Genomic DNA, 14,386 nt, shown 5'->3' on the forward strand with positions numbered 1-14,386 from the left:
CTTTGTTATTGTTTCAACTGCTGATTGACAGTTTAATTCTCATTCTATATCTGTGAGTAATAGACATGTATACATTTAAAGTGCCAGTGTAGACAAAAATATGATTTCTTGTTTTTTATATATATTTCCACACTATGAGGTTGGAATAATACTGTGAAATTGTGAAAATGATGATAATGCCCATTATAGAGCTGTATGAAAATACCTTTCAGCCAGGTTTGGTGGGATGGAGTATGTCATCGGGCAGTAAATTAGTTAATAGACCAATAAGAAAGAGAGTTCCAACCTCTGCCAATAACAGCTAGTTCTCCGTTTTCCCCTCCCCACTCAGACCACTACCAGACAGTCCTAGCAAAATTATTGCTTGAGAAATTGCTCTTGCGAATAATATATTTTTGTTTATTTTTTACCATTTTGATTGAAAACAGTCACAGTATGGTACTTCATTGTTACCCAGAAATGACTTGATATTGAGGTAAAAATGGCTGCATTGGTCCTTTAAAAATATAACTATAAAGAGGCTACAAGAAAACCATATCCTTCCTTCTTCATAGACTTTAAATACTTATGCTGTAGTGTCGTGTGTCATAACTCATTAATCACACCAGATAAGATTTAGTAAATATTGACCTGATATGGTCCAGACATGAAGACTCACTGCCTCGCTTTTTGGCAGAGCAACAGTAACCTCAACTGAGAATGGATTTAATACCAGAAAATGTATTATGCACACATCCTTAGTTCTGTCAGCAAATAGGTCCATCTAAAGAAAAGACCTCCATAACAAACAGAGAGGAAATGTTTTTACTGGACGGGGGACAATCCTGCTCCCTGACAAATATGAAAGAAAAACAACATTGATTCATGGGATTTGTTCACTGGGGAATTCACAATTTGAGAATGTTTGCGAGACTGGAACCCACCTAGCTACCTAGATCAAAGACACCTCTGCAAATGGTTGTATCACAAGTCGGATAGACAAACACCGCCAAATACCCCAGTTATTTGAGAAACAATCTACCTTAAAACCAGAGGTGGGGACTCGAGTCACATGACAGGTTTTGTAACGTTTTGTCACCAATTTTGTGGCACAGAGTTTCTGCGGATTACTCTCCATGCAGCCAGAGACAGTAGCCGCAGCATCGCACTTGTAAAAGAAACGTGCAACAGAATGGCTAGTGAAAAGCACACTCGGCCCTCTGATTGGACCAGCAAACTGTCAATCAACACAGGTCAGGTGCTAGCGAACAGATTGTTGATTTTCGATCGGCTGCAGAGCAAAACTCAAATTGTAGGAAAAATGATTGCCATAAATAAATATGCAGGTCCAAAAATTGGTTGTTAATAACTGTTTACTTTGCAAGCTCACCAGCAATGGGGCATCATGCAACAATGACTAGCATAGGCCTACTGGTCTTTTGGTACATCAAAATCGCTTGAAATTTATAATTTACTTAATGAAGATTGCATTTGGAATTTTTGTTAAAATGAATTATTACATAATCAAAATGTGTTGTAGACAAAATAATGAAAATGCGTGTCTGGTAGCCAAATAGACAAAGATTTGTCATTGCATGTATAGATGTAATTTGTATTGACTTTGTTGACTGTTTTCCTTGGGACTCGACTTGATACTCAGACCTTGCGAATTGAGACTTGATACTCAGACCTTGCGAATTGAGACTTGATACTCAGACCTTGCGAATTGAGACTTGATACTCAGACCTTGCGAATTGAGACTTGATACTCAGACCTTGCGAATTGAGACTTGCTTGTGACTTGAATAATAGTTACTTGGTCCCACCTCTGCATAAAACCTTAAAAAAACAACACAAACAAATACAAAATTCTGCAGGAGTAAACAAAAAAAAAGTAAATGGGAGCTCTGTGGACAGGCCGTCCTCTGTGCTGATGTGACTGGGTCTCTGCTGCCCAGACTGTGAAGAGAAAAGCTCAGAGCTCCTTACCTTTCTGGCAGTGGTTGGATGTCCAGCAGCGAGAGTTAAAGTTGCCGTTAAAGCTGGTCTTGATGCACTGAGCGTTGTCCTCCGTGATGCCTGGACACACATCACCACACTCCTTGGACTGCTTGTTCCCCGCGATGAAGTTGTTGAACTCTGCGTCCATGATGAGAGACCAGTCCACAGAGTCCAGGTAGCAGAGCTCCGGGTTCTTCTCGATCCGGATAGCCCCTCGTGTGATGTTCCTCAGGTTGTACAGGCCAATGTCCTTCAAACTGGTCATCTCGAAGATCACCAGGGCGTAGTTGTAGAAGAGGTTGCGTCCGCGGATGACGTTGAGGTTGGGGAAGAGCGTGCTGAGGCTGTCCAGGCCGGACACGCGGAACAGGAGCAGGTAGTCGGTGATGACGGTCAGCTTGGGGAAGCTGAGGGAGCGGAAGAGCTCCTGGTTGAGGTTGTTGGTCTTTTCTCCGATGAGGAGGATCTGCAGGTAGCCCTCCACCACCGTGCAGTTCTCCAGACTCTTGAACTCACTGATGTCATTACGGATGTCGATACTTAGACCACAGACTGGAGGAGAGAGAACGGGAAAGAAAAATCACACATTATTACACATCATAGTTAATCATTTTAAAACACAGTGTTTGTGTCCCTTATTCAGTGTACCTAAATAAAATGTAACCTTTAATTATATTATATATGAATTTATTTGTCTGCATACCTATTCATTGTATTCATCTGTTTACCATGTCTACCATGTAAATCTACCATGTAAAATGTTTCTTTTCAGGGGGTGACCTGGCTTAAAGGCGTACTGTCAGCCAGTCCCAGAAATTGTAAGAAACAAATGAGCACCAAAATAACAAGCACAACACCCATTAAAAGGGCTGAATCTAATCTTCTTGAGATAATTTCTGAAAATATATAGGACTTCTTGTGTTATGCTATACTATTTAGGCCATGCTTTGTTCTCGTCATGTACAAAAGCTTATTGTTGCTTTTGTTTCATGGTTGTAACTATTGGTCTGTAATGATGGTCCAATGTGACAACAAGGTCTGTGGCAGAGGCATTCTTTTTGAGACAAATGAGAGACAAACAGACAGGGTCATCTGAGGTGAGTGTGCTCTTCATACTGAGCAGACTTAGGAAGTTCTCTCTCAAAGACAAGGGTCAATATTTTGAGACACTCTCTTGACATATATCTTATTAAGATCTGGGATCCTAGGTTCCTCTCCTTTACCGGGATAACACCTTGGTTTAAAAACATCCCATCCCTCTCAGCTCAACACACAGAAAACAACACACAAAGCCACAGTCCCTGAAGCCTCCTCTGTCTCTCTCTCTCTGTTACACACACACACGCACGCACGCACGCACGCACGCACGCACGCACGCACGCACGCACGCACGCACGCACGCACACACACACACACACACACACACACACACACACACACACACACACACACACACACACACACACACACACACACACACACACACACACACACACACACACACATAGTATAGCTAATGGGATATCATCACTGAAAGACAGCTACGATAACAGACCCTATAAATCCAAGACAATCCTTTCACTGTAACACTTGGAGTAAACCACCTCCTCTGGGTCTATTGATATATAATGAGGACAATAATGATTCTAACAGTCCATTTACACCAGGGGAGCAGAGCTACAATTGTAGCCATGACAAAACATTGAATGTTGATTCTCAGGACTGTAGTTCAAAGACAAACCCGAACAAACAGTATCAACATGCGCAATCTCACAGTGGGCGGGAGACCGTTACGCTCCTTACCAACTCCCTGTCCCTATCTATATGTCAAGGCAGGTACTGGTCAAGACAGTACAGTGTGATATAGACGAAACAAACATAGAGAAAACACCACACCAAAGAAACATAGAAAACCCGACAGGTAGCCAAGAGGTTTCAAATGCTACTTGGAAGGTGAAACGATCCGTTGAAGAAATGTCTTGTCATATGAGCTCCTTTGGCTGAACCTGTTCTGTTCTTCCAGAGGCTTAGGACACCCTCTCAGTGAGCGTCACAGGGCCTGTGCAGCGAGAGAAACAGTCGTGCTTCAAATCGCCCGGCCCTGATCCATGTCAACACACAATTTACCTGATGCTATGATTTCTAGAGGTCGATACCGATTAATTCGGCATATTTTTATATATATATTTGTAATAATGACAATTACAACAATACTGAATGAACAATGAACACTTTTATTTTTACTTAATATAATACATCAATAAAATCTATTTAGTCTCAAATAAATAATGAAACATGTTCAATTTGGTTTAAATAATGCAAATACAAAGTGTTGGAGAAAGTAAAAGTGCAATATGTGCCATGTAAAAAAGCTAACGTTTAAGTTCCTTGCTCAGAACATGAGAACATATGAAGCTGGTGGTTCCTTGGGAAGCTGGTGGGTCTTCAATATTCCCAGGTAAAAGGTTTTAGGTTGTAGTTATTATAGGACTATTTGCTGCCTACCACCGCTCAGTCAGACTGCTCTATCAAATCATAGACTTAATTATAATATAATAACACGCAGAAATACGAGCCGTAGGTCATTAATATGGTCAAATTCGGAAACTATCATTTCGAAAACAAAACGTTTATTATTTCAGTGAAATAGTGAACCGTTCCGTATTTTATCTAACAGGTGGCATCCATCAGTCTAAATATTCCTGTTACATTGCACAACCTTCAATGTTATGTCATAATTACGTAAAATTCTGGCAAATTAGTTCGCAACGAGCCAGGTGGCCCAAACTGTTGCATATACCCTGACTCTGCGTGCAATGAACGCAAGAGAAGTGACACAATTTCCCTAGTTTAATATTGCCTGCTAACATGAATTTCTTTTAACTAAATATGCAGGTTTAAAAAAATATACTTCTGTGTATTGATTTTAAGAAAGGCATTGATGTTTATGGTTAGGTACATTCGTGCAACGATTGTGCTTTTTTCGCAAATGTGCTTTTGTTAAATCATCCCCCGTTTGGCGAAGTTGGCTGTCTTTGTTAGGAAGAAATAGTCTTCACACAGTTCGCAACGAGCCAGGCGGCCCAAACTGCTGCATATACCCTGACTCTGTTGCACAGAACGCAAGAGAAGTGACACAATTTCCCTAGTTAAAAGAAATTCATGTTAGCAGGCAATATTAACTAAATATGCAGGTTTAAACATATATACTTGTGTATTGATTTTAAGAAAGGCGTGGATATTTATGGTTAGGTACACATTGATGCAACGACAGTGCTTTTTTCGCGAATGCGCTTGTTAAATCACCCGTTTGGCGAAGTAGGCTGTGATTCAATGATAAATTAACAGGCACCACATCGATTATATGCAACGCAGGACAAGCTAGATAAACTAGTAATATCATCAACCATGTGTAGTTAACTAGTGATTATGTTAAGATTGATTGTTTTTGATAAGATACGTTTAATGCTAGCCAGCACCTTACCTTGGCTCCTTGCTGCACTCGCATAACAGGTAGTCAGCCTGCCACGCAGTCTCCTCGTGGAGTGCAATGTAATCGGCCATGATCGGTGTCTAAAAATGCCGATTACCGATTGTTATGAAAACTTGAAATCGGCCCTAATTAATCGTCCATTCCGATTAATCGGTCGACCTCAAATGATTTCTGCTAATTTCCACAAAGCTGTATCTAACCTCACAACAATGACCATAACAAAAGCTCCCAGTTATCATTTTATCTACTGATACTTAGATTTTAATTGAATGGAAGACAAAATATAGCATCTATACATTCATATGAATGACATCCATAGAACCCATACCGCACCATAGGCCAAACATTTACTTTTTTTTAAATCTAGAAGTATCCTAAATGAGATTCCACTTGAGTAATTTTAAAAACATTATCTTCAATTTATTCTGCCAAAAATAGTGAGCACATTGTTTATCGGGATGAATGGCCTTTATTTGCTCCTGTCAGTGTGATGCACTTTTCCAAATTTAGAACGCAAATGATTACTTGGGTAGAAAATAGCATTTGCTTTCTCCTATCGACACGAATGCCCTGGGGCTCCATTTGTGAGCCATCGAGCTGCATGTCCTCTTTGTTTCATTGAGAATTTTCCCTCTGCTCCTTGAACAGCCAGAGGGAGGGGGAGGGGTAGAGCAACTCAAACACAAAGACTAATTTGTTTGTTAGTAAAGAGAAACTCTAGGCCTCACTTCCTGTTGGAGGCATTAATACAATCAGTGGGAGTCTGGTGGGGAAGAGAAAAGAGGAGGGGCAGTGGGGGATATTGTGGCAACGGAGGAGATAGGGATTCTGCCAGACAAGTCTATCTGAGGCCTTACTATCGGTGTAAACCCGTCAGCGATAAAAGGAGAAGGTGAAATGAATTACAAGTATTTTTGGAAGCTATAGCGGCAATTACCTAAGAGACCACGCTTCCTGAAATTATGAACAGATTGTCTAATACTACAACTAAACCTGTGACACTCCTACACCTGAACATGTCGCGACATCTCTGTTCTGAAACCAACAGAGAGAGAGAGGGAGAGAGAAAAGATGGAAATTAAGAAGGTAAGAAAGAAATAACGAATCCCACCTCACTGCTTTCTCACTACCTTGTTAAAGGCGTCAGCATGCTTCAGTTCGGCTGGCGCCTAGCCGAACTCAGCTAGGTGAACCGAATGAGTGTGCTTGCATACTCCCTTAAAAGACCTTCACTTGAAAAACAAGAGAAAAGCAGCAATAGTACTGTTTGTCCATTTTGAGACGCCATAGCCAGTATACACTTCCTCAAAAAAGTCAGAATCTAAGATAACTGTCATTAATATAGACGTTTTTGCTGAGGACATCTTAGTCGCGCAATTTTACAGTATTTCTCATTTAAAATATGTGCATGAAAATGAGCTGAATAACAACAAAGACTTCACTGAATAATCCCTACTGTTGACCAATCACCAACGAAGGGGCGTAGACTTTCAGATCTGTGCATCCTGACAAGCCTGGTCCATTTGCACAAAATATGATTTGTCTTCATACTTGCATAAGAATTCATTTAAACAGACAGTATGGGGAAATTAATACAATGCCAGCCCTGACAGCAGTCATTTCCTATTGTTGTGTAATGGCTGTATCTAGCAGTAACCACTGTCCTCACAATGGGATAAGCACACATAGAATAAAGTGCTTCTCCCTGTCCCTGTTCACACTGCTGAGTAAACACACATATCTCCAGCGCGTAATGGGATCCAGCGGCTCATGTTCATGATTGATAACCTTGCCCTGACCTTCCATAGAAATGTCATCCCACACACAGTCATACACACACGCGCAAGCATGCCCACACACACAAACGCACAAACACGTGACTCTGTAAAAGAGCTAGTGCATTTTTATTCTGTAAAAATCCAAGGGTAGTAAACAACTTGAGTATTACAATATATCAGCCGTGATCTTTTAACAGACTAAAAATGCACATTTTGCTTTAACTGAACCTTGACTGACAGGTTAAGCTGTGCCGCATAACAGGAGAGGACGTCTGTCCCTATGGGACAGATCAGTATGTTGAGGTCTTTATCAAAGGTTACTGAAACCATTTAACAGTCTAGTATGAGACCATTCTCGGAAAGCAAACAACTGTATATTTTTCAGGTCTTCCCACTGTAATCCCCAGCAAGGTTGTTATGGGGAGTAATCTGATGGAGACAAGCTCTGGGGCTGGACTTTATTGAAATTAATCACCCACAAATTCATGTCCATCAGAACACATGATACTTTCCCAAAAGAATGTGCTCAGAAATGCAGACAAATGTGAGCATCTGATGGGCAGTGCAAAGGCAGTGGACCTGGTCCCTCCCTCCATCCCAGTACCTCACACCTGCCACCTCAACTTCACTTAATCCCACACATGCTGGAAGTCATCTGACCAGTGGTCTGGTGGGCCACTTCCCCTGCCTGGTCTTCACTTCAAAAGGCTCAGACATCAGACCCAAACTGGTAACACAACACTGTCACCCCCTACACATGCACTCCAAACCCTCTCCTCGGTTCCATCGCAGCATGGCAGAGAACGGGTAAACACACACATACCTGCAGTCTTTTAAATATAGTTTAGAGTGACATTTAATAAGTTTGCACAATCAGTTCCAATACCACGTATAGTTTAGATTAACAGTTGAGCTATTGAGGTACAGCTAAAACATTAGCTCCCCACCCCTTTTACAGCATCTACAGCTTATTTATATGGTTTCATCATATCAAGTGTTACAAATCAAAGAGCTGCATATTACCAAAGAGATGAGGTTCCCCCAGAACAATAATGCAAATGATGAAAGTCCCCATTTCAATATGCATCTGCCCACAGTCTCTTGATCTGCAGCCTGTCACTGATATAGTCTGTGCAATCTATTAGAAGAGATCATATTTGCAATCATCTTGCAAATTGTACAATACTCCACGGGCTATTAAAGCCACGGGCCACAGCACATGATGTTGTATGCGGCTGGCCAGAGATTGCATATGCACAAATACACTGACAGCCCATTTTAAATAAGTGTTTAATTAAGCATTGTAAACCTCAGCTTGCGGCCTGGAGAAGCCGTAGGACAGCATTTGACTGCTCTCTCACAAACTAGCACAGTGACACACTTTTCCATCCCTGCCTGCACAGGGACATGCCAGTGAGACAGGCTGCCTGCCACGCTGCGCTGTACTGCAGTGCGAGAGCAGAACAGCGCACAAGTCACACACACAGGCATGCCCACTGACTCCCTCATGGGGGTGAGGAACGATATGCCGGCATCACTGCCCCCTTAGCGGATCCAGGGCTAGGGGGCGGGCAGAGGCACAGAGCAAGAGACCGAGGAGTCTTACTGTCTCACTCATGAGAGAGAGGGTGCATTTCATTTTTTATTTAACCTTTATTTTGACCAGGAGTCATGCTGAGACTAGTCTTTTTTTTACAGATGAGCCCTGTATCACATCAATACACATCAATATACACATAAAACGAATTCATGTCTGAGTCACTAGTCCCAGTCCCAGTCACGAAGGCCGCAGCACCGCAGTCATCTGTACCCCTCAACCAAAGGCAGAGTGGGAACTTGGATGTTAAATGCAGAGGAACATCTACCCACCCACCCCTTTCTGTGTAACCTTGGTGACAGCTACTGCCATTCTGCTTTCCAGGAAGAATGGATCCAGTCGTAACTATGCATTAGCAATGCCAGGGAGTCTGCGTTAAGCAAGGGGCAGGAGTCACAGGACATGAACAAACAGTGGATGTTGAGTCTAACAATACACACACAGTGAGATCTGTCTTCATTTAAGTCCAATAGTCCCTACAGGTGAGAATAGCATCATTATTCTGAATTGTAATTTTAGCCCTGAATCCCACACAAACCTTTACTTGAGCTCCAACAAGCGGTTAGTGGAGTAAAGTTATGAGTCATGCTAGCCAAAAGGAGTACCTCAAATAGTGTGTGTCAAAGTGTGGCTGGGGCTGGGGTTCGATAGGAGCATGTGTCTGCTGCCAGGCCAGGCTGTCCAGAGACCGCCCGTGTGAACAGCAAAGACCAATAAAACAGTTCACAAACTCTCCACTCTTCCAATCAACAAAACCATGTCTGTTTCCCTAGCGGGTGTATTTTTGCACATTCTATTTCCAAACACCAACTTTCTCCTCTCTCTCTCTCTCTCTCTCTCTCTCTCTCTCTCTCTCTCTCTCTCTCTCTCTCTCTCTCTCTCTCTCTCTCTCTCTCTCTCTCTCTCTCTCTCTCTCTCTCTCTCTCTCTCTCTCTCTCTCTCTCTCTCTCTCTCTCTGCCTCTCTCTCTCTCTGCCTCTCTCTCTCTCACCCTTTCTCTCTCTCTCCCTCTCTCTCGATGTATCATTGAGCCTTGTTTGCTGTATACTTGGAAGCAATGGCATGGAAAGTTTACTGTGGTGGGAGTTAAAAGGGCGCTTACTGTAATTACATTTTATTAGCAGGGACAGATTATTAGAATTCACAGGGTAAAAAGTATACAAGCCCTAATGGAGCATGACCATTCATTTGCTATGCCCAGAATAATTGTAAATTCTATACATAAAATATAGTCCTTGATTAAATGTAGCAGATTTTTTAAACTTTTGAGCAATATCATACTCATGTACACTACATGACCAAAAGTATGCGAACACCTGCTCATCGAACATCTCATTCCAAATTCATGGGCATTAACTAAAGAGTTGGTCCCCCTTTGCTGCTTTAACAGCCTCCACTCTTCTGGAAACGCTTTCCATTAGATGTTGGAACATTTCTACGGGGACTTGCTTCCATTCAGCCACAAGAGCATTAGTGAAGTTGGGCACTGATGTGGGGTGATTAGGCCTGGCTCGCAGTTAGCTTTCCTATTCATCTCAAAGGTGTTCAATGGGGTTGAAGTCAGTGCTCTGTGCAGGCCAGTCAAGTTCTTCTACACCAAACTCAACAAACCATTTCTGTATGAACCTCGCTTTGTGTAAGGGGGAATTGTTATGCTGAAACAGGAAAGGGCCTTCCCCAAACTGTTGCCACAAAGTTGGAAGCACAGAATCGTCTAGAGTGTCGTTGTATGCTGTAGTGTTAAGATTTTCCTTCACAGGAACTAAGAGGCCTAGCCCGAACCATGAAAAACAACCCCAGACCATTATTCCTCCTCCACCAAACTTTACAGTTAGCACTATGCATTGGGGCAGGTAGCGTTCTCCTTACATCCACCAAACCCAGATTTGTCCGTTGGACTGCCAGCTGGTGAAGCGTGATTCTTGACTCCAGACAACGCGTTTCCATTGCTCCAGAGTCCAATGGCGGCGAGCTTTACACCACTCCAGCCGACCCTCGGCATTGCACATGGTGATCTTAGGCTTGTGTGCGGCTGCTTGGCCATGGAAACCCATTTCATGAATCTCGCTGATGAACAGTTCTTGTGCTGAAGTTGCTTCCAGAGGCAGTTTGGAACTCGTTGGTGAGTGTTGCAACCGAGGACAGATTATTTTTTATCCGCTATGCACTTCAGCGCTCTGCGGTCCTGTTTTTGAGCTTGTGTTTGATACCACTTCGCAGCTGAGCCGTTGTTGCTCCTATACATTTCCACTTCACAATAACAGCACTTAAAGTTGACCGGGGCAGCTCTAGCAGAGCAGAAATTTGACGAACTGACTTGTTGGAAAGGTGGCATCCTATGACGGTGCCACGTTAAAAGTCACTGAGCTCTTCAGTAACACCATTCTACTGCCAATGTTTGTCTATGGTAATTGCATAGCTGTGTGCTCGATTTTATACACCTGTCAGCAACGGCTGAAATAGCTGAATCCACTAATTTGAAGGGGTATCCACATACTGTTGTATATATAGTGTATATTCTGTACACTGTTTATTGTAAAAACAGATGGGCTGGCATCAACAATAATTTAGAGTACAAAAAACCTTTAACCATTAAATGAATGTAAACAAGATTTGTTGCCGAAGTGAAATGGTAAACGAACATGTTTATTATCACTTGTTTACTGTTGTCTGGGCTGTATTGGTCTGACCTGAAAGTTCTGAGCTTGTTTCCAGTCCCTACACATGATAGTGAGTTATATGTTGAGAAACTCACCACATGGCTTGGAGGTCAGTGTCAGTGGACTGAGAGGTGTCATTAGCATGCTGTGTGTCAAGACACAGTTCAAGAATAAAATATTTTCATGGGCTTCCCTACTGAGGCGGTGGGACCTTGCCGGGCTCAGCAGGGTGCTGAGAAATGCCCCACTCTGTGATTCACAGTGGTGAGGACGCTGGCCTGACGACACTGGTCAATAGCTCTCAATTGAGTCCTCCTCCTTTTTTCATGCTAATTGAGGTTGTTCCCTGTCTTCTTTCCATGTGAAAATCATCTCCATTATTCCACATCCACTTTCCTTCCTCTCCTCAGTCCTAGCACACAGCCATGCTTATCAATGACGTCCACAGGTCTACACAAACACACTAGCTAGTAAGTATACGAAATCAACCAGAAATCAATCACATAGATAAAAACCCCTCAGAAAGTATCCAAGTGCAAATGTAATTTCTGATGGATACCCATAATCACTTATAATGTAAATGCAACCACCAAAGTACTATAGATATAGGCCTCAATCAAAAATAAACAGCACCTGACAAACAAATAAATAACAACTGGCTGACAGTAGCTTGTAATAAAGACTGTGTCTAAGTACAATCTGTGTCTAAGTAATTGTTTCACCAATAAACAAACGACACCCCCTTATTGAGCAATTCAGAAGGTTCATTTGTGAAGGGTCTTATTAATCTATCGATTTTGCAGGAGACATGATTCCGTCACTGTTGGGTCCCTTTGCTCCACCACACGGTGTTTAGCCTTAGAGATTCCACTAAGCAGCTTAACAGCAGTCAAACTTAAACAACATCAAAGTGAGACGTTACAGTAAATATTCCTAATATATTTATTCCTCAAGTTATCTTTCTATTATTTTTCTATTATTCTCTCTGCATTGTTGGGAAGGGCCAGTAAGTAAGTGTTTCACTGTTAGTCTACACCTGTTGTTTATGAAGAAAGTGACAAATAAATTTGTATTTAACGGTAACAAACTCGCCATACTCTATTCAGACGGAACAAAGTCTTCCTAAACTCACTGAGGCTCATTCAACTTTTCCCATTCCGATAATACATGACTGGATAAAACATTTTTGTTCTATTTAGGTCATATACCTTCAACTGTCTTTACAGGTGTACATGAATAAGACTGGAGAATTGTATACTGTGCAAACCTTAACATAGGTCCAACTTTAAGAGAAATATTGACAATGGAGCTTGCTTCGAAACGTCATGACCACTTTATTCACTCTTCAAAAAGACCTGCCCCTTTTTGTCCTGCCACAGTTGTCTTCTCCACCAACTAACAAGCCATTGTCTCTTCGTAGAGACTACTCAAAACATGATGAAGCACACTATTTACACCAATCAGCACAATTAGGAGATTCTATGACAGGTTACAGGAACTATTGTGAGAAAGGATTGCAAGATGGATGGGGAATGTAGATCAACAGTCCTCAAAGCAGAGGATGACCAAAACATTGGGAGATCTGAGCTCACATCCAGTGCACTGTTTTATGTAATGGAAAATAACCTATTTCTTTACAAGCTGCTCAATCCTTCAAAGTCATTGTGCTGCACTTGTGGGAACTACTTACATGTTTTTTAAAGATAATTATTCATTTCTTTAACATAGAACTTGCATGTGGATGAGAAGTATTGTAAATAGAGAGAGGACTGAATAGTAGCTCCGTTGTAAATGTGATTTTCCTGAACAGGTCATCTGCATTTCGTGTGTATTCCACCAATTGCTTGCTTACTCATGGCATAAACAATTGTTTAGCATACGCGGGTATCCAACGACCTTGTCCCTGTTTCTGAATATCACACCACTTTGAACAGGTCGCACAGACCTGTGGTAAAGAGATCGAGGCCTATACCTTTATTTGAATACATAGAAGTTGGTAAGAGAATAAACGTTACCATTGTATATTTTAAACTAATTCTGGTGAAATAGCCTACTACTAGGTTTCCTCCAGAATGTGACACCAAGTCCTATATACTATTATAATACAATAATAACAATAGTTTTCTGTATTTGTTGTCAGTACATCAAAGGCCAAAAGCGAAGATTAGGCCTATATATGACAGTATTTTCCTCTAGGCTACTATGCTTGTGGATGTGCATGCGCAGCATGAAATTGGTTCGACTCGAAACCGTGCTTTGCCACCACCACTACGAATGCAAAATGGCCACATGTTTGAAGTAGTAACCTTCATCCATGGATTCATCCTCGTTCGTTTGCGGAAAAGCATAATTGTATAGACTCATTGTTACGGGTGTAATTCACTCATAGGCTACAATATGCTATATGAGCCTAAGATTTGTCCAAAATGAAAAACATAATTTGTTTGTAAGCTACTGTGGAAATCTAACAATTCCAATGACTAATGTGATATGTTTACATTATGCAATGTACCATATGTTCAGCAATTTTCAATAGCTAAGATTTGTTTTAATCATCCATTTGCTTTGGCTATTTACTCCAAATGTGCTTAATCTCTGAACTCATGTGAGCCTGGCTATGAAGCCTACAATAACATGTAGCATGTAGGCCTATGTATCTCTTTAGTGTCATGTAGCCCATATGATATGGACCAAAAATGATAGCCTACTGATACTGTAGTCAGACCAACAATACAGCTGTAACTAAGTAACGTTAATAATAACAGATCAAATAGCTACAATCTCAAACGATAACAGCAGATGTCATTGGCGGCTAAATGTTGAAGCATTGTAACAGCTCGCATGAATGAGGATAAAACCAAAGAAACACGCCAACGAATA

At 41.6% G+C, this 14,386-nt stretch overlaps 1 protein-coding gene across 2 annotated transcripts in view; it reads right to left on the reverse strand.

The window, feature by feature from the left end:
* igf1ra (insulin-like growth factor 1a receptor) overlaps positions 1-14,386 on the reverse strand; it is a 120,145-nt gene that overhangs the window by 104,758 nt on the left and 1,001 nt on the right. For both annotated transcript variants that reach the window (XM_071416874.1, XM_071416873.1), the window contains exon 2: positions 1,968-2,531. In XM_071416874.1, the coding sequence (XP_071272975.1) occupies positions 1,968-2,531 (564 nt within the window). The remainder of the gene's footprint in view (positions 1-1,967; positions 2,532-14,386) is intronic.

This window comes from Salvelinus alpinus, chromosome 9 (assembly GCF_045679555.1).
Source record: "Salvelinus alpinus chromosome 9, SLU_Salpinus.1, whole genome shotgun sequence".
NCBI lineage: Eukaryota > Metazoa > Chordata > Actinopteri > Salmoniformes > Salmonidae > Salvelinus > Salvelinus alpinus.